The sequence below is a fragment of the Brachionichthys hirsutus genome, chromosome 22, assembly GCF_040956055.1.
Source record: "Brachionichthys hirsutus isolate HB-005 chromosome 22, CSIRO-AGI_Bhir_v1, whole genome shotgun sequence".
NCBI classification, from domain to species: Eukaryota; Metazoa; Chordata; class Actinopteri; order Lophiiformes; family Brachionichthyidae; genus Brachionichthys; species Brachionichthys hirsutus.
Genome location: NC_090918.1, coordinates 6806940 through 6830034, shown reverse-complemented (window position 1 = coordinate 6830034; position 23095 = coordinate 6806940). Strand labels below are relative to the sequence as shown.

The 23095-nt window shown below is 45.2% G+C and overlaps 1 protein-coding gene and 2 non-coding genes across 3 annotated transcripts in view; all 3 read left to right on the top strand.

Annotated features, from left to right (window-relative positions):
* The first annotated feature begins 2213 nt into the window (after positions 1-2213).
* LOC137910620 (ELKS/Rab6-interacting/CAST family member 1-like) overlaps positions 2214-23095 on the top strand; it is a 63794-nt gene continuing 42912 nt past the window's right edge. Inside the window, exons 1-13 of the mRNA XM_068754996.1 lie at positions 2214-2708; positions 3056-3133; positions 3275-3430; positions 10301-10557; positions 10641-10812; positions 13086-13160; positions 13305-13460; positions 13840-14007; positions 14151-14318; positions 16587-16724; positions 18095-18235; positions 19351-19491; positions 20860-21053. Of these exons, the coding sequence (XP_068611097.1) occupies positions 2214-2708; positions 3056-3133; positions 3275-3430; positions 10301-10557; positions 10641-10812; positions 13086-13160; positions 13305-13460; positions 13840-14007; positions 14151-14318; positions 16587-16724; positions 18095-18235; positions 19351-19491; positions 20860-21053 (2339 nt within the window). The remainder of the gene's footprint in view (positions 2709-3055; positions 3134-3274; positions 3431-10300; positions 10558-10640; positions 10813-13085; positions 13161-13304; positions 13461-13839; positions 14008-14150; positions 14319-16586; positions 16725-18094; positions 18236-19350; positions 19492-20859; positions 21054-23095) is intronic.
* trnal-caa (transfer RNA leucine (anticodon CAA)) lies at positions 6570-6680 on the top strand. Its single transcript has 2 exons — positions 6570-6607; positions 6635-6680. It is a non-coding gene; the product is annotated as a tRNA-Leu (tRNA).
* Positions 6773-6883, top strand: trnal-caa (transfer RNA leucine (anticodon CAA)). Its single transcript has 2 exons — positions 6773-6810; positions 6838-6883. It is a non-coding gene; the product is annotated as a tRNA-Leu (tRNA).

Here is a 23095-nt window from a genome sequence, read left to right as displayed (position 1 = left end):
AAATTAGATGTGTGCATCCCCGCCGTGCTGTTTGTCGAGTCTCATTCGCACATTGTGTGTGTCTGTGTGTGTAAGTCTGATTAAGTTTGTGTTTTATTTGCCCGGCCTGCGTCTCAGATTAATTTCCTCAGGCACACAATAGACTAGCGCTGATGCTATCGGTCTGTCCCTTATCGGTGTTGTGCTTTCCAGTGCCTGAACGCTGATGGGAAGCGGCGCTGCAGAGTTAAGTTACAAGCAGCACGGTCACCATGGCGACGCAACATCTGTATCTGGCTCAGACATCGTTTGTCCGATAGCTCCTCCCTTAATTGAAAGGTTCTCCTGTAGCTTTGAGAGCGCTAATAGTATCTGGATGAATTGATTTTTCTCCTTGCTGGGTAACTCTTATCCATCTCTATGTAAGTACTGAATGGGGGGGGGGGGGGTGTGGCCTGTTCCAGGGGTCAACATCTGGCGGACCGATTGAGACCTCCATCGAGATTAACGAGGCGTCTGGCAATTTTTGTCGAGTCACTTCAAAAGGCGATGGAAAGAATTCAGTGAAATTCCAACTTCAGATGCATTTTGTTGCGCACACATTTTGCATTTATGTATTTATACATTTATGTGTACGTTGAGGTAATAGTAATACTTCACCTCACTTTCGGTCTCTGCAGATAAGCAGCAGCCAGCAGCCTATGAAGGTTTAGGGTCTGGTGAATTAGCGGTCATTCCCTCGCTTTTCATTCAGAACACAGAACGGCTGAGTCACTTCCAGCTACATCCTGTCACAGCAAGCTTAACGGTGAACGAGAGAACCGGAGAATGATATAATATTCGTCTCCAAAAGCGAGGAGAACTCCGTTCGATTTGTCTCCCACGCTGAGACGCCATGCAGCTAAGTATAGGTGGCGTGGCGTGTGCGCCGCTTTGTGCGGCGTGACAGATGGATGTCGCATAAATAGAACACACCGAGCACCTTCGGGAATGCCGTCTGAGGAAGAGGGAGGAAGTGAAAGCGTCGATGGAGAGATTAGATGTGGGAGAACGAGTGATGAGACCATAAATGAGGAACAGGTGTTGGTGTTATTGTGAACGCTCTTCTGTCCGGTACCTGAACGCATCATGCCTGCCAGGTACCTAAACGCATCAGGTACCTAAAGGATTTTACAAGATAGCAGTTAGCATGAGGAGGAAAGACGGGGCGAGAGAGCCTCTCGGTGAAGGGGGCGGGGCGTGAAACGCAGGGCGTTGTGTGGACAGCTTCCTGCCTGGTGTTCCGTGGATATAAAGGGAATGGAGGCTATTTTGGATTCACTCCTGGATTCACTCCTGGACCTGCATCGGGATCTGTAGTGGGCCTGTAAGCAGGATATTTGGTGGTCGGGCATTCACAGTACAGCATCGTCATTTTAGACACCCCAGTTGGGATTTATAGATCGCTAGAGCTGAAGCTACCATTTACATATTAAATGTGGCAATTTGGAGTTCAAATGTTTGCCTGTTTAAATATTAAATCTGCTGAATTTTGAGCTCCTTTGATTGGTGAGACACTCGTGACCTAGAAGGGAGATGAGAGAGCGATATACCCGGCCATCAATTAGCGCCAGCATGCTTTTATGTTTCATTATGTGTTATTAAGTACTAGCGAGTGCAGAAGATCCTCTTAAGGTGATGCGGGATGTGACTCCGGGGACGGGAATGTCCGTTCATCGCTCCACCGCTTTGTTTCTGGGTTGCCATGGAAGATGATACCTCCATATGTTTACACGATGTTTTGACACTGTTGCAGATGTTCGTGTTCCCCAGAGGATGAAGCCTGTGAACGATCAAGTTTTTTTGTTTGGTAGTTCTCAATGGCTACTTGGCATACTTTGAGTCTGATCCGTTCCGAGTCCTCTTCTCTTTCTCTCTCTCTTTTTAGGCGATCTCTGAACATGCGGAGTATCTCGCCGCCTCTGTCTGAAGGGACAGCGTAGTGATTACGGCTTTCAAAGTCCATTGATTACAGCGAGGATGTCGGAGAGGCCTTGATCACAGCTATGCAAACACTTCAGCAGGATTTCTCAAGTCACTAAGGACTCCAGCAGACGAGTGGACTTCCAGCTTTCAGCTGTTTTTGTATTTTTGGGTCTGAACATTTCGATCATGTCTTTTTGTCTCGCTTGATTTCTTCGTTTGAACCGGATACTCTCATCTCTACAGAACAGACACGCCATATTGTCCCCGCCATGTATGGTAGCTCCCGTTCCGTCTCAAAGCCGGACGCAGCCGGATCCAATGGGAACGTGTCGGCGTCTGGGAGTCCCAGGCGCTCCCCACGGCTCCGCTCCCCACACCTTGGACACCGGCGAAACGGAAGCAGCAGCTCCACCGGCGGACTCACCGGTTCCGGTAAAACGCTGTCCATGGAGAACATTCAGTCCGTAAATGCCGCCTATGCCACCGGCGGTCCGATGTACTTCACCGACACGGCCGAGGACCCCGTCGGCATCGGGAGCCTGGGCAGTGGGCTGAACCCCTCGATCCCAAAAAGCACCATGACCCTCGGCAGGGCCGGGACCAGGGTCCCATACGGGGTCCGGGCGGCCATCATGGGGAGCAGTCCTAACATAAACTCCGGAGGGAGCGGCGGAGCGATCGTGCCCAGCGATGCAATAGCATTTGGCGGGGAGGTGCAAAAGCAGACTTCACAGGCGGCCACTGTGCCCCATTCCATGAGGCAGGTGAGGGTGCTGCAGCGGTTTACTCATTCTGTAATAAAATGCTGCCTGTAGATTATGTTTTTGGTGTCATATTCCTGCTGCATTCAAACCCAAACAAACAAAAAAAATTCATGTATTTTACAAATAATCCAATTAGATTTTCAAACACTTTATTTCACATTTATATCCTGACATAAAAACCAGGTGGGGCTGCATTCATGTTTTGGTACAGGGCTTGATCCCATGACTCTGAGATAAAGAGCTCCACGTGCTAACTGCAGAGCTAGAGCTAGAGCTAGAGCATTTTATTCTCAAACAGTAAAGCCGGAGCCACAAAGATCACATTGCTGATGCGTTTGTGTTTCCAGGCGAGGGAAGGTGCGATGTCAGATCTACAGACACAGTTCCAAGAAGTGCTGCGCGAGAACGAGCTGCTGCGAAGAGAAGTAACTCACCCATTTGTTTCACAAGCACCGCGTTAGTGCTCATGCTGCTGTCTCCAACTCAGACCAATATTAGCTTGAAACGCAGTCGATCAGAAGAGAAGCATTCGGCAATGAAGGATGAAACACTTTCGCTGCTTTCAGCTCGAGGTTAAAGAGTCCAAGCTGAGCTCCTCCATGAACTCCATCAAGACGTTTTGGAGTCCAGAGCTGAAGAAGGAGAGGGCGCTGAGGAAGGACGAGGTCACGAAGCTGGCAGTGTGGAAGGACCAGTATCGAGCGGTCCAGGAGGAGACGCAGGTAGGAAAAAGGCTTCCGGGTCCCTCTCTGGGATCCGGGATCCGCCGACATGCTGCGAATAAAACGATGACGTTATTGCGTGTTTCAACTCCAGCCAATTACCCTATATCCCTCTTCATGTGTGTGTGAGTGTGAACACGTGTTCGGATCCCTCATGTGGGGAAATATGCGGCATCTTCCTCCTCCCCGCTTCCCCACAGATCACACCCTATTAACCCGAAAGCCTCCATTGCATCTCCCATTCTTGTCATGCCGTCGGTTTCCTTCACTTCTTCGCGGTCCTCTCGCGTCTGTTTTCTCCATTCCTCCTCTTCTTCTTCTTCTTCTTCTTCTTCTATTTCTGTCAGCACATGGTGAGTCAGCTCTCGCGTTCCTCCCACCCACCGTTCCTGCTCTTCCTCTGTCTTCTCCATCGTCTTCGTGTTACAAATTGAATTAAGTTAGCCTCCCAGCGCAGACGTGCACGCTATGTCACAACTCTGCTGAGGAATGCACGTCTCCCCCCCCCCCCCCCCCTCCGTCCCTCCTCGCTCCCTCCCTTCTTATTCTCCCCTTCCTTCAGGCTCAGCCCACTATCTTTGTTTCTGTCTTTTCATCTTCCTCCACTCCCGGGGTGAACTCCCTCTGCAATGAATCCGTTCCTCCCATATTCCGAAACAGTCTGCCAGATTCCAAAACCGGAATAACGGACATTCTGAACCACATGTCTGTGCTCGCTTGCACGGATCACTCTAAGCGAGAGTCCGTAGCGTGAAAACTCATAGAGTTACAGCATGATGAAAACGTTGTGCTTGCCGTTCGATGCGCGTCCACAGAGTGAACCGAACCGGTCAGGTTATGGATCGGGCTTGCTTTGCATTGGGGCTCCTTTCACATTCAGAATGAGATCAATGGTTAATGTAAAAAAAATACTTTGGTGCAGGTTTGACTTTGAGCCAAGAGTGTTATTTGTGTTATTTGACATCAGGAGAGCAGATTGTGCATGTTCATGCCAGCCGAGCTCCTGGGTGTGTGACGCTCGCGACTGAAATACGCCGGATTTTTATTCTAAGGTTTATTCTAAGGTTTTTTAGTTATTTCTAGGTCAGATTAGAAGGGAGGCTCTTCCTCTTAGCTCTCGGTCTCCGTTCTCCCCGTCCCTCCTCTCTGCACCATCTGGCCCCGTGGAGCAGTTTCATCTGGTGCAATAAATCCATTGATCCAAACATGAATGCATGCTGCTGTATTACACCTAATTGCACCGTCAATTTTAGTGAACTGCCTTCCTTGGTTTTGTTGCATGTGAGCAATAGAAGCACCCCCCCCCCCCCCCCCCCATTTGTTCTGCCTGTTCGATCACAGCAGGTAAGGAAAGAGATTTGTACTTTTGTCCTTAATTAACTTCATTATTTCCCCCCTCTCCCTCTCTGCACTCTTTGCAGTTGCCATATTGCATTAGATAAATAACCTCGCTCAAGCAGAAGTGAAGCTGAGGTTTAGCATGATTATAGCCTCGATATCCGTTGCATCACAGCAGGTTTATGGGCCATGGCTGAACTTAAGGATACGGTTGTGTGTTTGTCTTCCTTTGAACAAACACCCTCTCTGTCCATTTCTGGAGCTGCTAGGTCCGATCTGTCATCTGCTGTACTCCAGGCGAGCCTTGTGACGTCAGCGCCCGCATGTGTGTCAGAACGTGTGTGTGTGTGTGTGTGTGTGTGTGTGTTTGTGTGTGTGGAGGAAACAAATGCTAATAGGCTGAATTTATTTGCTGATTTGAGTCCACATTTTAAAAAAAATGTTATTACCGGTACTCTAATGTTCCAATGAGAACGTCCTCACCGGCTCTCATTAATCTGAACCCAATAGGTCCAAGATTTTCATTTACTGCATGGAAAAAGGTTTGTGTGACAGCTGGCTGCAGAAATGCTTTGGAAATCCTTATATCAACACAGACATGGAGAAAGAAAGAGAGGGAGAGAGAGAGAGAGAGGGCAGTGGCAGACGAAGAGGAATGGAGCACCAAGATGGATTAAAATGTAAGGAAGTGTAAAACGTAGACCGGAAGAAGGGGAATGTGAGGATAAGGATGATGAATCAGGCTGGAGCGCCATGGACAGGTGCCAAGAGGAGAACAGGAAGGAGACGTTAAGAAACGGCTCAGATGAGTTGAGCGGAAAACGGCAACATGGGAAAAAAAGGAGAGACTGATCGATGCGGATGTGATGGAGAGATTAAGATGAATGAATAAAGAAGGAGGGGTGGCGGTAACTGAATCTCACCCACAGCAGGTAAGGAAGCACAGGGGATTCAAAGATTGCTGGGGTTTCTTTTTTAAAAACAGAGCTTAACCCTCCTGAAAGCTCAGACTGAGGGAGAGGAGGGAAGCAGTCGAAGTGAAAATGCTGAACACACACATCAAAAATGTTCTGTACATTCCACTGGAGTTACTGTATGCTTCTGGACCTCAGATTTACAAGGTGACCGAAAAACCAAATTAGCTAACTTGAAGGATCTATCTGGGACTGTTCCAGTTTAATAAACCTCAGACGTTATTCTTCTAGTTGTTTGGTGTGATGTGTGTGGAGTCATTTGTCTACAAAGGTTTTCTGACATTCTGGAACACATCATCATCATCATCATCATCATCATCTCTAAAACAAGGCCGTGGCAAAAAACATCAAGAAATAAAGAGACGCTAAGTTTGCTAGTGTTTATGATTAAAGACAGTCTGGGCAACATTGCAAATGTCATTATAATAAAAAAATACCTGAAGAGTTCTGTAAGACTGGCGGTGTCTGTCAGGATGGCCGAGCGGTCTAAGGCACCGGACTCAGGGATAGACTCCTTCCTGAGTAAAGGGAATTCTGGTCTCCAAACGGAGTCGTGGGTTCAAATCCCACCCCTGACATAGCTTTTGGATAGCAGACGAAGAATTTTCAACCGTGGGATTAATATAATACCTGAAAATGTCATTATAATAAAAATACCTGAAGATCCCTGTAAAATTAGAAAGAAAAAATATGCATATATTTATATTTGGTAAGTTTACAAATGACCATTAAATGAACACCCCATTATCCCGATGCAGTATGACATTCTGCAAAGCATAGCCCACGATAGCCTCGCCTGACATAGCATGGTAACGTGCAGCATGTCAGTCAGGATGGCCGAGCGGTCTAAGGTGCCGGACTCAAGGGCAGACTCCTTCCTGAATAAAGGGACTTCTGGTCTCAAGATTGAGGCGTGGGTTCAAATCCCACTCCTGACAGAGCTTTTGGATAGCAGAGGAAATTGTTTTCAAAAACTGAAAGTACTCAAGCCTAGTGTAACGTAGCATAGCAAAGCACCCAAGCTGTGTCTGTCAGGATGGCCGAGTGGTCTAAGGCGCCAGACTCAAGGACAGACTCCTTCCTGAGTAAAGGGACTTCTGGTCTCAAGATCGAGGCGTGGGTTTGAATCCCACTCCTGACATGAACTTTGGACCGCGGAGGAAAAAGTTTTGAAATACAGTATATAAAAAATTGCATTATAAAAATACAGAAGGAGCAGCATAAAACAATAATCACAACATGCAGGCTCAGCAAGGTCTCTAAATATGGAGCTCTCTATTGTTGTTCTTGATATAAGATTCAACATCCTTCAATAAAATGACAATAATTCTGCCTACCCCCCCCCCCCCCTCTATCCATCCTCTGCTTGTCAACCCATGACTCATTACTCATCTCTTGTGTGTCTGTGTGTGTGCTGTCTGCAGACTGTGTGTTTGTCCACGCATTAGTGCTTCTATACGAGTAAAAAGAAAAGAATCGATTTATTTAAACTATCATTGCATTTGTGTGTGTCTCTGTGCTTTACATGCAGTGCACGTTTCTCTCACCTGCACGCTCATCAGTAACAGATGGTCCTCGAACCTGAAGAAGTGATAGATGGTAGCGAAAAAGAGGCCAATACAGGGAGTGATGGCAGGGGAGAGAACGGCAGATGGACTGAGGAAGCATGGGAGTGACCAAAGCGAAGGATTCGAGGGAAGGATTTGACTGAGAAAAAGAGGAGGGAGGAGTCTACCACACTCACACTCAGGAGTATTATAAAACCGAAACGCAGAGAGGGAGAGTACTAATGCTCGTTTCTGTCTGCTCTTCTTTCACAAAATACTTTTTGTTGGTTTTACAGTAGAAGTAAATGGTGAGGTTTGGATTTGAAAGAAAAGCGAGGGTCTCGCTCATCTTTTCCATCAAGGCTGTGATGTTGTGACTTTTCACTCACTCTTTCTCACTTTCTCATTCTGTCTGTGTGTGTGTGTGTGTGTGTGTGTGTGTGTGTGTGCCTGTGGCATTCCTTATAAGGAGTGGGTCTAGGAAGATTTGTTGAGGAATGAACAGAATTACAGCCTCGTTCCACCCCTTCTGCTCCTCTACCCTCCTTACCCTTACTTCTGATGTATTTTTTACTGATACAGTGAATATAGTCACCATGAAAAATGCTCAATTTAGCTTTTTTTTGTATATTTGGCACATTATACCTGTTGACTAGTTTCCCAGCGTATCTGTCCGTAATGTGTTTATGTTCAATAAACGTGACGGCTGCATTGTTTCTTCTCTTGCCGCCCCCCTCCTTTCGCTCTATAAACCCTCTGCTGACCCTGACGTTGCATCACACAGTGACTGATGAGGGTCAGCGTTCTGTCATTTTATCCCTTTCCTCATTCCTCCCTTTTATTCCATTCTCATACTTCTCCTTCTCTCGTTCCTTCTCTTCATTATGCTCTTCATCCTCCACATTGTTCCTCAGAGAAAGATGAGAGCCAGTGTTAATCTGCTTCTTGTCTGATGCCTGAGTGGGCGATGCTTTCACACTAGTCACGGTCATTACACACACACACACACACGCACGCACGCACACAGTATGACCACTGTCTAACATCATTTCTGCTTGTGGGCATTATTGTGCGCTCGATTTGTGTTTTTTTTTGTTCATCCTTGAGTGTGTTTTTGTCAGTTTGTGGAGGGGGAAGCGTGACGCACACAGTACAAGCAGAATAAACAAGGGATGAGGCGGACGACTAATAACGGTTTGACGGATAATATTGAACGACAGATGAGCAGCATCCCGAGGGGGGGAGGGGGGGGGGGGTTGTCATTATATTCACCAACATATTCTTAAGGCTCTCCTCTCCTCTCCTCTCCGATCCGATTCTAACTGAATGGAAATTTTTATGCCTGAAATTGCAGTGACCGGCCTGTAGGGGTCGCTAGCAGAACACCAGAGGGACGCTCAGATTCTTCTCACGTTATCTCGCTCATCTTAGTTTCACCAGCACTGCTGTTGAATCCCAGGGATTTCGATATGGAAGAAGAACGCACAAAAACTGCGTGATGCGGAGAAAGATGCTGTTTAGACACACAACAATGGATTCTGATGAAAGCATCTTGTTGGAGGAACTTTCCATGTCATCTTTTTATCTTGCTGATTTCATGCTTCATCTTTTGTTATTTGAGGGTGAAAGATTGCAAGAAGATGTTTGAAGGTTGTTCTACAGTTGCTCGTTACAGATGCACATTTCGACCCGTCTGGCTCCTCGGATACGAAACAAACATATTTTATCATGCTTTTATTTTTATTTTATTTTTTTTGCACGCATTTTGCGCAACCAACACTGTGTCAACATGCGAATGTCTCCGGACACGCTGGCCGCCCCGCTCTGTCCCGTGTCAGGAATTGTTTGACGGGGTCATCGGTGATAAGTGCCAAAAGAAGCACACTTATCTTTCTGAGACTCCCTCTCTGTCTCTCTCTACTCTCATCCCATGGACACAGCTAACACTGTTTTCTCTCACTCCTCTCATCTTTCTTTCTCTTCCCTCTCTCGTGGCCTGGCATTTCTCTGCTCTACATTCCAGTTGTGTGTGCCGGGGGTATAGTTACTGGCACAAGTGTGATTCTGAATTCTACAGCAGTACACAAATGTGTGTGGAATTGCATGTGTGTCTGTGTGTGTGCATGCATGCAGCTACGCCCTTCTTTTCTCTGAGCAACACCGCTCTGTTCCATTCTTTGTATTTGTGTGTGTGTTAGAATGAGAGAACATTTTCTTCTTCATACTTTTGAATGCCTGTTAAGTGTGTGTGTGTGTGTGTGTGTGTGTGCGTGTGTGTGTTTTCCTGCCTCATGACATGCTTCATATAATGATGGCTGCAGGCATTTCTTTAATGCATAAATAGGAAGCATAATATTTCTTCTGCTTCTCCTTCACATATGTCCTATAAATGTCAGATTAGCTTGAGTCACCACACCAACCAGCTCACCCACACAAACACACACACAGACACACACACACACACAGTGATGCAATATGGAGAGCCTCATATATAAAAGTATTCTCTACACCTCGACACAAGACAAAGCAGGAGATGCACATCCTGACCTTCTCTTTTTTGTCTTTTCCATAACTTTTCCTTTGTCCCCATTCCCCTCTCTGCTTCTCTTTTAATCTTGTTCCTTTTCTCATCATTGCCGATTAACGATCGCTGCGAGGGAGCGATAACAGCTGTCCCTTTTTTTTAATGTCTTTGCTTTGTCTTTTGTCTTCTTCTTTTTTTTAAATCTCCTGGGTTCTTCGCTTCTCCTTCATGCTAATATTTTTCCATTCGTGGAAGCACTCTGTGACTGATGCGGGGATGACCCGGCCGTTCAGGTTGCCCCTGACGCATTTCACAGCAGCCTGGGGACATTGTAGTGACATCACACACACACGGTTTAAAGTCCATTGAAAGGTTGATCATAATTGTAGGACGTTTTAGTGAGGGTAGCATGTCTGTCACAATTTACTGTTAAAAATAAAGCAATATTGTGCTGATAAGTCAAAATGCCTTGATTCTTTGCCTCCAGCATTTCCAGTGCACAATCCAGGCTTTACAAGATGAGCTCCGGATCCATCGAGATCTCAGCCAGCTCTTCCAGTCCGATTACGCAGACGCCGGCCTCCTGGGAAATCAGCCCTTCTCTCCTCAGGAAATGACAGAGGAGAACTTCCTTCGCCTCCACGGGGAGTACGAGCGACAGGTGAAGGAGCTGTTCCTCCTGAGGAAGACCGTGGAAGAGATGGAGCTGAGGATAGACACACAGAAACACACGCTAACCGCCAGGTAGCGACAAACAGAGCAAGGTGAAGTGGCGTGATTTAAAGATGCCGCACGCAGCTACCTTTGAACCTTGTCTTTACTAACAGGGATGAATCCATAAAGAAACTATTGGAGATGTTGCAGAGTAAAGGTCTGTCGTCACGGGCGAACGAGGAAGACCACGAACGAACGAGACGTTTGGCCGATGCTGAAATGACCATCCACCAACTTGAGGGTCTGCTCGAGCAAAAAGACAAGGAGATGGTTCAACTCAGAGAGGTGTGTGTTGACGAGGAACAAAAATGCATCCAAGCATTCCCATGTGTGTCTTCCCTTTCAGCCAGATGCTAGCGTGTGCAAATCAAATCCATGGCATATGGAGGTGTGGCTCTCGGCTGCTTCCACTATCAGCACAGAATTCAGTTTTAATAAACGCAAAAAGCACACTCGATCGAACGTTGTCGACTCCTCCTGCTCCCTTTTCCTCTTTTCTATCTCAATCTGTTGTTCAAACTCTCATCACCTTGGTTGATTTTTCCACACAACATCTCCCCCTAGTGGCGAGATGCTGTTTGTCACATCTGTCCTGGATACATCCATCTTCAGAAGTTCTAACTCAAATTTTTGGATGACTGGCGAAATTTTAATTGTGAGTTTTTCTTCAAAACAGTCCTAAATAATCTAAAGCAGACAGAGCTTGTACGGAGACTAAATGTTTTTTTAATTATTCATAGATTTAGGGCTTTTCTTTACCCAGGGAGAGAATTTGTTTCCACATTCCACAACTGCACGTCTCGTCAAAACAAAAACAAAAACACAGAAACAAAACACGGAACCAGTTAAAGGTTTGGACGCAATCCCTATTTTTGATTGGAAACATACAGCAGACAACACATTATAATAAAGGGCTGACACTATTTATGAATTTTCTTTCTTATGTTTTGATTTTAAAATACAGACTAGTAATAATCTTTATATTGAACCAATAATTCATCTTGTCAAGGCTTTCAGCTGTTTCAGTTTCATACCCTAACACGACGCTATAACTTTCTACCAGTGACCCAGTTCACCTCTGAAACGTTCCAAACTGATGCCTTTGAGCGTTCCTTGATTCATTTGAAACATGTTTTCTGGCGTGGAATTCTGAAGGAACATCAAATGCATCTTCTTTGTACCGTTTCCAATCGAGACTATTTTCAATTATCCGATTATTCCGATTCATGCATCCAGACATACTTGGATTTATGTTTGGCAAATGATTGTGACATCACTTCACCAGTCAACTGATTCTTCTTTTATTTATTATTGCTGAATACATTTTACGATTACTTATCTTTTTGCTTATAAGATGTAATCACGTTTTTTCTTTTCTGGCATACTGTACGTTTGCAATGTCTTCATCAGTGCATCGTGCATGAATAGTCAAAGTAGCCATAGTGCCTAAAGCCACGTCTCGGACGCTATCTTTTTGGCGTATGTGTCTCTTGTGCTTCTTTGCTCGTGCGTTAGCCGTCTTTGTAAGTGTGTTTCCGCCATAGAAAGGCAGTGATGCATAATCTGCTTTATTCTTTCTTCCCCTCCTCTCTTGTAGTCTTCCCCTTCTTCCTTTGACCCCTTTGCTCTCACTTCATTTGACTGGTGGCTTGAGATGTGTTAGCGACAGCCAGACAGCTAGGATGTCATTGCATGTCGCTCAGTAAATTAGTGGAAAGGCATAGATGGAATTTATGGAAAATTATATATTTCTTTTGTTATTTTAGCATATATATATAAATATATACATATGCATTTTTTGAAAGTTAAATATTCGATTGAAATAGGATACTAGTTGGATATCGAAGCATTTGAAGACTGGATTTCTTCATTTCGATTTGGTTTTTTATGTTCTAGACTGCCGTCAATTTCATTTAAACATAAAGGACTTAAAGCCGGGAGCTAATTAATTGAATTAGCATCCATTCAGGCCGTCGGATTCGATCGTTCGGACGCGTCTGAAGCTGGACCGGTGTCACCACGGTTACTGAGTTATTGGCGTCACGGTCGGAACGATGTGGGATGGACGGATCGATCCAAGGAGGCTAATAGCTGGCGCCTCCAACAGAGGGAAACACCTTCCCGCCTCTCCCTCTTTTCCTGCTTCTCCCTCCATCCCTATTCCACCTCCCTTCCACGTGGCTCCCCCCTTTCAACCCTCTCCCCCTTACCCGCCCTCACGCCATCACCAACTATGTCCCTCTCCTTCCTTCCCAGTCCCTTCCCCTCCTTACCACCGCCAATCCATCCATCCTTCCATCTTTCCCTCCTCCTGCCCACCCCACCATCCATCTTTTGTCGTTGCTTCCTCGGTCCATCCTTCCCTCCGCCGCTCGCCATCCTTCCCCGCTCCTGCTCCTCGGCCCACGCCCACCGTTCAACCCTCTCTGCACCCCTTTCCTCCCGTTCCCTACGCCTCCTGCTCTGGCCCACGCCCTTTTCTTCCTCATCCCTCACTCTATCCCTCCGCGTGCCGCTCTCTCTCCCCTGCTGACCATCGTGACGTCTGTGTTCCTCAGGAACTACACAGGAGATACGAAGCTGCTCCGGAATCCACCAAGACCAAGGCTTTACAGACGGTCATTGAAATGAAGGTAAATGTGAAAAACGATTTCTCTAGTTCATGCTTACTGTCATTTTTCCTGCCTAAAACGTGCACAGCTCATTTTACTCGGTACGCGGTACGGCGAATCACACCTGCTGATCCCTCTGAATGGGATGTTTCTACGTCCTGCCAGGATGCGAAGATCAGCTCCATGGAGCGTGGCATGAGAGAGCTGGAGGAGGAGGTGAACATGCTCAAGTCCAACGGAGCTCTGAGCAGTGAGGAGCGCGAGGAGGAGATCAAACAGATGGAGGTCTACAGGTCCCACTCCAAGTTCATGAAGAACAAGGTACCAACTCCATGCCTTAGCGCTGTGTGAGGTAACCCAGCTCACACAGGTCGACCCAGCTTTTCTAACTAAAATGTCTTTGTGACGTTTTACTTTGACAAAAAAAAAATCCATATATATGAAAGTTTATTTTTCTTGATTGTATTTTAAATAAAGGAATCCACAAATCCACAAAACAGCAAGAAACAGGGGGGGTTGAACAAAACAAAAAAACATAGGCCGGCTGCCCCCCAAGCCTTAGGCTTCTTTGCTTTATTCACATGCCAAACAATGTATGCTAGATAACTGTGCAGTGATTGAGTGCTCACTGGGTGGAGCCTGAAGTGGCGGGTAACACATTTTAATATGACCAAAACCTGCCCTTCTCTCCTCATGTCAGGTGGAACAGGCCAAGCAGGACCTGAGTCGCAAGGACAGCGAGCTGTTAGCTTTCAGGACCAAACTGGAAACTCTAAACAATCAGTTTTCTGACAGCAAACAACACGTCGACGTCCTCAAGGAGTCCCTCAGTGCCAAGGAGCAGAGAGCCGCCATACTGCAGACTGAGGTTCTATTTTATTGCTATGTTTACATTTACCTATGACATGCTTTTTTTTAAACCGTATTTATTTGAAACCACCTCTTATCTACGTATTATCTTCCTATATGTGTGTGTGTGTGTGTGTGTGTGTGTGCGCGCACGTGTGCCAGGTGGATGCTCTCCGTCTGCGTCTGGAGGAAAAGGAGTCCCTCCTCACCAAGAAGGGTCAACAGATATCAGAGTTGACGGAGGAGAAGAGCACTCAGCAGGGAGAGATCAGCGACCTCAAAGACATGCTGGATGTCAAGGAGCGAAAAGTGAACGTGCTGCAGAAGAAGGCAAGAAGGCACACGAGAATATGCACTGAATCAACGCACACACTGAGGTGGAACACGCTCCCATAACGCAGAGTTAAACTTGCACGAAGATCACAGTTATTTAAGGAGAATTGGATTTTATGTTTACAACAATTTAGCTTCCGCTGAGCTGAAACTGGCCAGAAATTATAAGAGCACTGACTATGTGCTGCCAACTATGACCAGGATGCTGCTATTCCATTTCTGAGCCACTAGGTGGTGCAATAGGACAGAGTGACGTTTGGGAGTGACATAGCCATAAAGGTATGCTCCCCAGCCAGTGAGATTTACAGGTGCTATAGACATATTGATCGCCTCTTTTCAGTGGTTTGTCTTTGTTTCATTCTCCTGCTAAATGAATGAGCAGGACTGATCACATGTCTTTGCTATGTGACCCCCCCCCCACACACACACACACACACAGAGTCAGAAGTGTGTGCTGCTTGTGGTTGAATGAGCGAAAGCAGGAATCAAAAAGCCTCCTTCCCTTTTTCCGCTCCGTTCCTCCACTCGTCACTTGCAAGAAAGCGAATGCAGAGATTGAGCGGATAATTGAGAGAGACAATCAAGCCGGCAGGACGGGGGGGCACAGGGTGTTTGAAATCAGATGCATACTAATGAATTCCTCCTGTTCAATAAATGATGACCTCTGCCGTCTTCAAATAGAATACAGCCCAAAGTGTGAGAGCGAGACAAAGATGCTGCCGAGTCCGACTTTATCTCGTCTGTGCTTATGATTTCTGTCCTTTTTGCATGATGAAGAACAAGAAATACCTTCTTCCTCTGCCTGCTCTCCTCCTCCTCCTCCTCCTCTTCTTCTGCCTGTCAATAGATGTCGGGTAGGAAACAAAATCACCGTGATTTTGTTTCATCTTCCTTCCTCATCTCTTTGATGTTAAACTTATATTCTGTTATACAAAATTATTCAAAAGCCATTATATAATAGGTTTATTGGCAAAATATACTATTTATCATCTGTTCTCTGACAACATCAAACAGGAACAGTTGAAACAGGCATTACTGCTATTCCTGTTAAATATGCCACAAAATGCTGCTTCAAATATTCAACCTCTTAACGACAAATGCTTTCAGCGCTTTTTAGAGAACCTCTAGCTGCTAAAGGGATGCACAGACAAATGGCAGCTTTCCCGGGAGTTTTCCCAAGGAATCTTAGCCCTTTCCAAAGACTTCGTCTTCTTCAAAACCCCGCCTGATATTTGTCACATTTTATTGAAATCTGGTGACTTTGAAACGATCCTGGACCTCTTCTGATCTCCTTTTGAAACATCCAATGATGCCCGAGCTTCATCTTCAAGGAGATGTTGTGTTCTCGGTTTTCCTGCTCCTTAATGAAATCCATCCGACCCTCTGAACGCTCCAGGTTTCCCATGAGGAAGCAAAGCAGCTCCGGAGCAGCGGCGTTCAGCTGCCGTGTTTCACTGCAGGCTGCCCTTTTCATCATCAGCTTCATTCTTCCTCCTGCAGATTTGCTTATTAAAGACAAAAACAGACAGTGTGTGTGTGTGTGTGTGTAGCATCCAGCATTTGTCCTTTTCAGGAAGTGCAGCTGACATCAAAGACTCCCCCTGACTCTCAATGACTCTCAATGTCACGCACACTCACGCGCGTGAGTGTGTGTGAAGAGGAGGTGTCAGTCAAGCTGTCAGGTGAACACTTGATTAATGAGGCGCTGGAAATGGTTCGCCCCGTGAACACACACTTGCACAATCTCGGCGGTACTGTAAATGCGTGCGCCTCACCTACAGCGGAGTCAGAGGTTACACGCCGATCCCGCTTTTCTTCTTCTTTTTTTTGTCGTTCGCTTCATTTCTCCTCTCTCAGTTAAAAAACAAAGAGAAATGTCAATTTTACAAGTTTGCTCTTAATTTTTTTTTTGGTGAATTTCACAAATCTGACTGTCTTTATCTTCGCTCGGCATCGCTCTGTCTCGCACGCCCGTCGTGGGCTCGAGGAAAGAGCAAGAGCTTTGGTTATTTTTATTACAATTTTTTTTTGTTTTTAGTTTTAGCAGAAGATTAATCTGGAATCTGATTGTTGCGAGAGGAAACAAAGAGAGGCAAGGAGAAAGAGATAAAGGAAGTGTATATTCGAAGTTCACCTTGAACCGAGCCGTGGATTCGGCTGAGGTCGCTTTTATTTATGTATTTGTCGCTCATCCCCAGGAATAAGGCATTATCCAGTTTAGAACAAACTTTATCTCTTCATGATTTTCTGTTCCGTCCTCTGCAGATAGAGAACCTGCAGGATCAGCTGAGGGATAAAGAGAAACAACTGGGCGGCCTGAAAGACCGAGTCAAGTCTTTGCAGACGGACACGTCCAACACGGATACGGCGCTGGGAACACTGGAGGAGGCTCTGGCCGAGAAGGTACGCACATATTAACCCACACACGTATATAGACACTTGAAGCCAGTCACATTCAGGTCAACGCCGCAGCGAGGTTACATCAATAAGAGCACCACGAGCTGCCGCCAGCCGCCCACACAGTGACCAGACGGCTGGACGAATGGAAACGAGCTAATAACCACATCGGCTGTTTCATTATTAAATCTCTCACAGTCTGCGTTGGAAGAAAGGTTAGAAGCGGTCCAACCCGCGGTCGCACGCCAGGACGGATGCATAAGGAAAACATCCAGAGTGTAACTGTCTGAATATTCAGGTACCGTAAACGGTTCCGGACATGGGAACAGAACCCTCGGCTGCCGGTCGGAGGGTTCTGTTATTCCGCAGTCGGGACCCGACCCTGAAATAGTGACACTTACACCAGCGGTCCATTTGGAAGTGCTTGATGGGAACATGTTTTTGTACTGTAAAGTGTGATTATGTTACCCACACACACACACACACACACACACACACAGAGGCCATCAATTGTCCAGTGGCTAATATCGAAGGTGTTACTTAGATGTGAGTGTTGGCAGGCGGTGGTGGCCGACAGCTCTAACTTCACTCAAACAACTTTCCCAAACCTTTTTTTTTAATCTCTTCCAATTTTCATTGTTTTGGTACCTTTGGACGTCTTTTCCTTTTCATTTTCTCCTGTTTTCGCCAACTCTTGCTTCTCTCCCCCCCTCTATTTTAGTGCTCATATTCTTAGCCAGACACATTATTTCCCACTCTGTTACCGTCAAAGCAAAGCAAGAATATATCATGTTGCATTGAAGTGTTTTTAACTCGTGTTTTTTCTTCTTTACATACAGAATAAATTGTATCTATTTGTGTGTCCAGTCATCATATTAGCCCCACCTCTAATTTTAACCATCGAATCCAAACCTCATTTTACTGTTAACAAACCAACTTGTTAATATACCGGACTTTTTTTATGATGAAACGTTTTAGCATATAAATAATTACTAAAGATAATAACAATAAAGATCTGTTGGCTAATGGCATATTAAAAACGTTCTTCTTCAGTTGACCTTAAACCAATTTGTCGCACTGCTTTTATGGATGTGAACTATTCTCCTTGAGCTGGCGGAAGTGTTGTTCTATAGCTAGAAAGGATCTGCAGCGCTTTAGTGCTTGTGAATATCATGTCTTGTGCCAGAACGTATTACATGTCTAAAATCACTGTTGGCTATTGGATCCTGTCAGAGTTCCCATGCACATAAAGTTTAATCCAACTGTTATTAGTATAGAAACTGGATATTGAGCGACCGTGAATAACTCTTGGAGTCTGTCCGTCTCTATTCTTCGAACTTACATTCTTTACTCCTCTCCTCCTCCTCGATACCCAGGAGCGAATCATCGAGCGGTTGAAGGAGCACCGGGAGAGGGAGGATAAAGAAAAAGGCGAGGAGGTGGAGTCCAGCAAGAAGGAGCTGAAGGAGCTGAAGGAGAAAGTCTCCCAGCTGCAGGCTGACCTGTCTGACCGCGAGGTAGAAGACACACTCGGGAAAACGCACTCATCCATATCTATGCTATAAGTCAGAGAGATGTACTGACTCCAAGTCTGTGGAATGTATATGGTATATAAAAACATTACTGCTGGTGCTTTAATACCCAAGAGGGGCAATAACTGCGTGTACATTCTCAAAACACACCTGTAAAGATACACAAAAACAAAGAAAGAATTTCACCTTGCAATCATTTGTCCTTTTAGGAGTTTCCCCAGTTGTATGCTAAGCTAGGCTAATCCAGGTTCATATTAAATTCATATTAAAGCTGTGAAGAGCGGTATCGATTTCTTCATTTAACTCCCGCCAAGAACAAAAGAGTCAAACTAGTCCTTTAAAAGGGCACTAAAAGCACCATAAAATCAAATATGCACTTTTGTCGTAGTAAAAAGCCCAATATGTCCCCCCCCCTCCCCTTCAACTCTTCATCTAATTTTAGTGATTGCAGGGTCATAAAACCTAATAGAGCCGTCATTATAGAATTTGAAATATATACATGGGAAAACTCGCAAAGAAAAACAAGCGTTCCTTTCCACGCTGCTAAACACAGATGTGAGGTTTGTCTGACAACAGCAAAATATAAATGGACCTAAAAATAATCGGAGAATGCAGCAAGGTTTCTCCGACCAAAGCCCGGTCAAACACGAAGATCTGTAGCGCGGCGTCGGTATTGTCAGTCAAGGGTAAAATTACACGTCTGAGTGTCTCTCCTCCTGGTCCGGTTGGTTTGTCTTTCGCCCGGCTGCCATACCAAAAGAGGAAAAAGGCCAGAAAAGGATGGAGGGATTGAGCTGGAAAAGTGAGAAAAGAGACAGGTCATGGGAAAAGGCTTTGAGGAAGTGCAGGAAGGCCGAACCGTTTCACAGAGCTTGATTGAATTTTACTTCAATCGTTCTGGGAATTGAGCATTATTACTGTTTTTCTAAAAGCGAACTCGTGGAAAATATGAAGATGAGTCTCAGGCGGAAATAAACTGAAATTATATTTTAATGTGGGTTAGTAAAAATACTGTTGATATATACGAAGCAGCGTCAGTACAGCATCGAAGACGTCGCGGAGTCGTCTTCCTTCCTTATTGCTCTTCGGCTCCGTTTCAGACGTCGTTGTTGGATCTGAAGGAGAAGGCCTCCTCTCTGGCTTCTTCCGGTCTGAAGAAGGACAACAAGCTAAAGGGTCTGGAGATCGGCCTGGACCAGAAGAAAGAGGAGTGTGTCAAACTAGACATCCAGCTGAAGAAGGTCTGAATGCATTGATTTGGTACAAACATATGCAGGGATTCCATAATACACAATCTTGTGTCGTTTTAGGTAAGAAAACTTTGATGGAGTATTTTCAGGGCCGTATGTAAAACGGTGAATAAGACGTAATATTGGACTTTTAAGCCTGGACTTTTATTTCGGTACATGAAGGACGGTAACGTTCACGCCTTGGCCTGACGACTTCGCACCGATTCCTGCTGATTGCTTCTGTCGCCGCCGGATAAATCTGCCACTGTAAACCAGGACATTTACGTCTCACTGCTGTCAGTCTCCAGCGCACTGGTAGCGAGGCGATTCTCGTCAACCAGCTGATATTGGTTTGCCAGAGCTACAATAAATTGCGTGTGTGTGTGTGTGTGTGTGTGCATATTAAATATTCCCTCTCACACAGCAGCCCATAAACTAGCGTTCCTGCTGACAGCCTTACAGTCGTTTTCACAGTGTGGAGAATAGAGCACCATCACCACACCCTCAACGTGTATGTAGTGTTATAGTGTGTGAGCGTGTGTGTGTGTGTGTGTGTGTGTTCGTACCAAGGTGTCAGCGGATCGTTAGCATTTCTCTCAACAGATTTTATTTCTCCGTCTCTTTCTGTTGCCCTGAATAGAAGCCGAGTCGACTCTTGTCCTTGTGCGTGAACCGATTGCCGTCGACCATGTGGCGCAGTGTGCGATGTTTTCTTTTCTTATTTGTCTTACCCTCTCGCTCTCGTTCTCTTCCTATAATATCATCAGACACCCAAACATTTCCTCTCCGCATAAAGACGTGCAAAAAAAAAAAAAAAACACTGTTGTGCACTTCCAAAACTAATAGGGTTTATGTATTGTGTGACCAAGGCGTGTGCGCGCACACACACACACACACACACACACTCGGAGTCAATCTGTCCCAAGAGCAACATTTGCTTCTGGGAAACACACACAGCTGTTCTAACCTCGAAGATGGTTGGAACTTGTTGTTTTTTTTTCTTTTTCTTTTGTGTCTATTTTTTCTATTTTTTGGCATTTGCTGCACATCAGAACAGAAAAAAAAAATCTTTACTCGCCGATTCAAACTCATGAGTCGGAATCAATGCGGGTTTCAGTTACCATCACTAAGGCGAGGCAGAAAGAGACACAAGGTGTCGCAGAGAAGTGAAAAGAGTAATAAAGTTATGACTCAATTAAAAGTTAGAATAATAAATTGGAGCACAAAACAGAAGTCGAATAGAAATATGAGCCAGAAAGCCTTTATAACATTTATGAGAGAACTTTCTTGTCCTGTAGTTTGACTCATAATGCCAGCTGTAATAACAAGATGCTAGCATCTTAACATGCTTACCTAATTCATGACTTATTTCTGCTCCAGGCTCAGGGTGCGGCGGCACATTCCCAGGTGAGCGCCGAACTGTCCGAACGCATTTCCTGTCTGGAGCAGGAAGTGGCTCAGCACAAAGACGATGCCGGGAAAGCCCAGTCGGAGGTGGAACGCCTTCTGGAGATCCTGAAGGAGACGGAGAATGAGAAGAACGACAAGGAGAAAAAGATCCACGAGCTGGAGAGGTGAGAACGTAAAGGGATGCGAGATGATGACACCGCTACTAAACGACTAAACAAGCAGAACTGCCTTCGCCTGTTGAGCTGATGGTTTATTTTTAGGTTGGATTGCAGGTATCTTGTCTTGAAACTGGTGCTAATCTTCCCCTGTAACAATTAGCCAGTTTGACCGTTTTCTCACTTTCCTTTCCCGTCTTCCCTCCCATTTTCTCCTTCCATTACGGCTTCATATCCTCGTGTGTGTGTGTAAACGTGTGTGCATTCGATTCTGCATCTGTGTGTGCGTCCATCACAACCCAGAACCCCCTCCTCTCCTCATCTGTGGCATTCTCAGCAGTCACGAGAACAAGCCCCTCCCACCGCTGCTCCTCAGCAGCCAATGGGGGGGCTGGTTTGGGATTACCTGGGCACGTGAGTGGCTGGCGGACCCTGTCCATCGAACAGACAGACGCACGACAAAACTCACAAAACTGTGATCACTACCAGTCCATGTGGAAAAATAATGTAAATAAAGTGTTTCCCTATTATTTACAAAAATATTTTTGATGCGGCAAAGTCTCCATATTTGGCAGGAATTGTTCGAGATAGAAATCTGAATTGTGAAAGCATTTCTTAAATGCCATATTAATCTAAAGGTCTGTGATTCAGATGCATAATTATTAATTAAATGAATGAGAAGATGATGAGATCAGTCCTATTGACGTCGCTGAACGTCTCGCCTCATGTCTGTGAGCCTTTTCCACATGCGACACCCGACTGTCTTCACTACTAGCCACAGTGAAAGCGTTGCAGCATTCTGTGTAACAGTCACCAGAACTTCTGTGCACAGTTTATTTGGATTGATGGCAAGTAAAAATAATAATAAATCACTTCAGCGCTGCAGCACCAGGTTTTACACGTCTGCAGATCAGCAGAAGTTTTTGTCGTGACGGGTTAAACTGCTCCCAAACGTTTGTTAAATGAGGGCACAGTTTGGCACCGGAGTGCAACCTGAAAGCCTTTGAGCCGCCCCGCTTGTCAATGATGCAACTCTTTCATTCGGTGGCTCTGTTTTCAATGCTTCACTTTTTGTTTTACTTTCAGCTGAGGATGCCTGACTTCCAGAGTTTAACTCTCTCTTCTTCTTTTTTTAAATCAGGAGTCTGTAGAGTTCACGCTGTCTTTTTTTATGTTAATAAGAATGACTTGTCTGTTTCTAACTACTTTTTTTTTTACATTTAATCTGTTTCATGTGCGCTTTGTAAATTTACCTTGTAGTGCTAATCTGTCTCTTCTTTCATCCTAAATCTGATCTGTTTGCCTCCATGTCTGGCTTCCTGCTTATCTTTCTGAAAATGTCCCATTCTGATTGTCTGTTCCGCATGTGGACATTTGTGTAAATAATAAGGAAAAACAAGATATTTGTAGGGATTAAATTGGGTTACCGTCAAGTTAAAATAATCATAACTAAGCATTAGACAGATGAGAAATGGACCGTCTTGCATGTCTCATGACGCTTTTGATTTCTTATTCCATCTGCCTGCGCCCGTCTCCCTTTCATCTTCTCATCCGGATTATCACTTAGACACGATCTCTAACCCACCAACTGCTTTTTTTGCTTTTTGTAGTTCCACTGCTAAAATAAAGTTCGCTAGCGATTTTAGGAGCTGTTTGTTAGAAAGCTATTTCCTGATTAAAATCATAGCAAATAGCATAGAATAGAATATAATAGAATAGAAAGCCTTTATTGTCATTGCATGGTGAATATACAATGAGATTAGGACCAAAGCCTCAGCCTTGAGCAAACAGGTATGTCACATTAGCTTGTGGTTGACTCCGTGGCTAATGTGTGCTTCTAATGAAAAGATCAGATGTGGGTTGAACAAGGGTAAAGAATCAATCCTCCCGCTTCGCCCTCTACTTTAACTCCAGCTGTAATGGTACCAGGTTATATACTTCAGTAACTAGGATGGTAATTGGAGCAGACTGAGTGACTTCACACTGAGGGGAAATGGAGCTGAAAATCTGACCTGATGGACAAAACAAAAGATTTGGAGAGACGAGTGGAA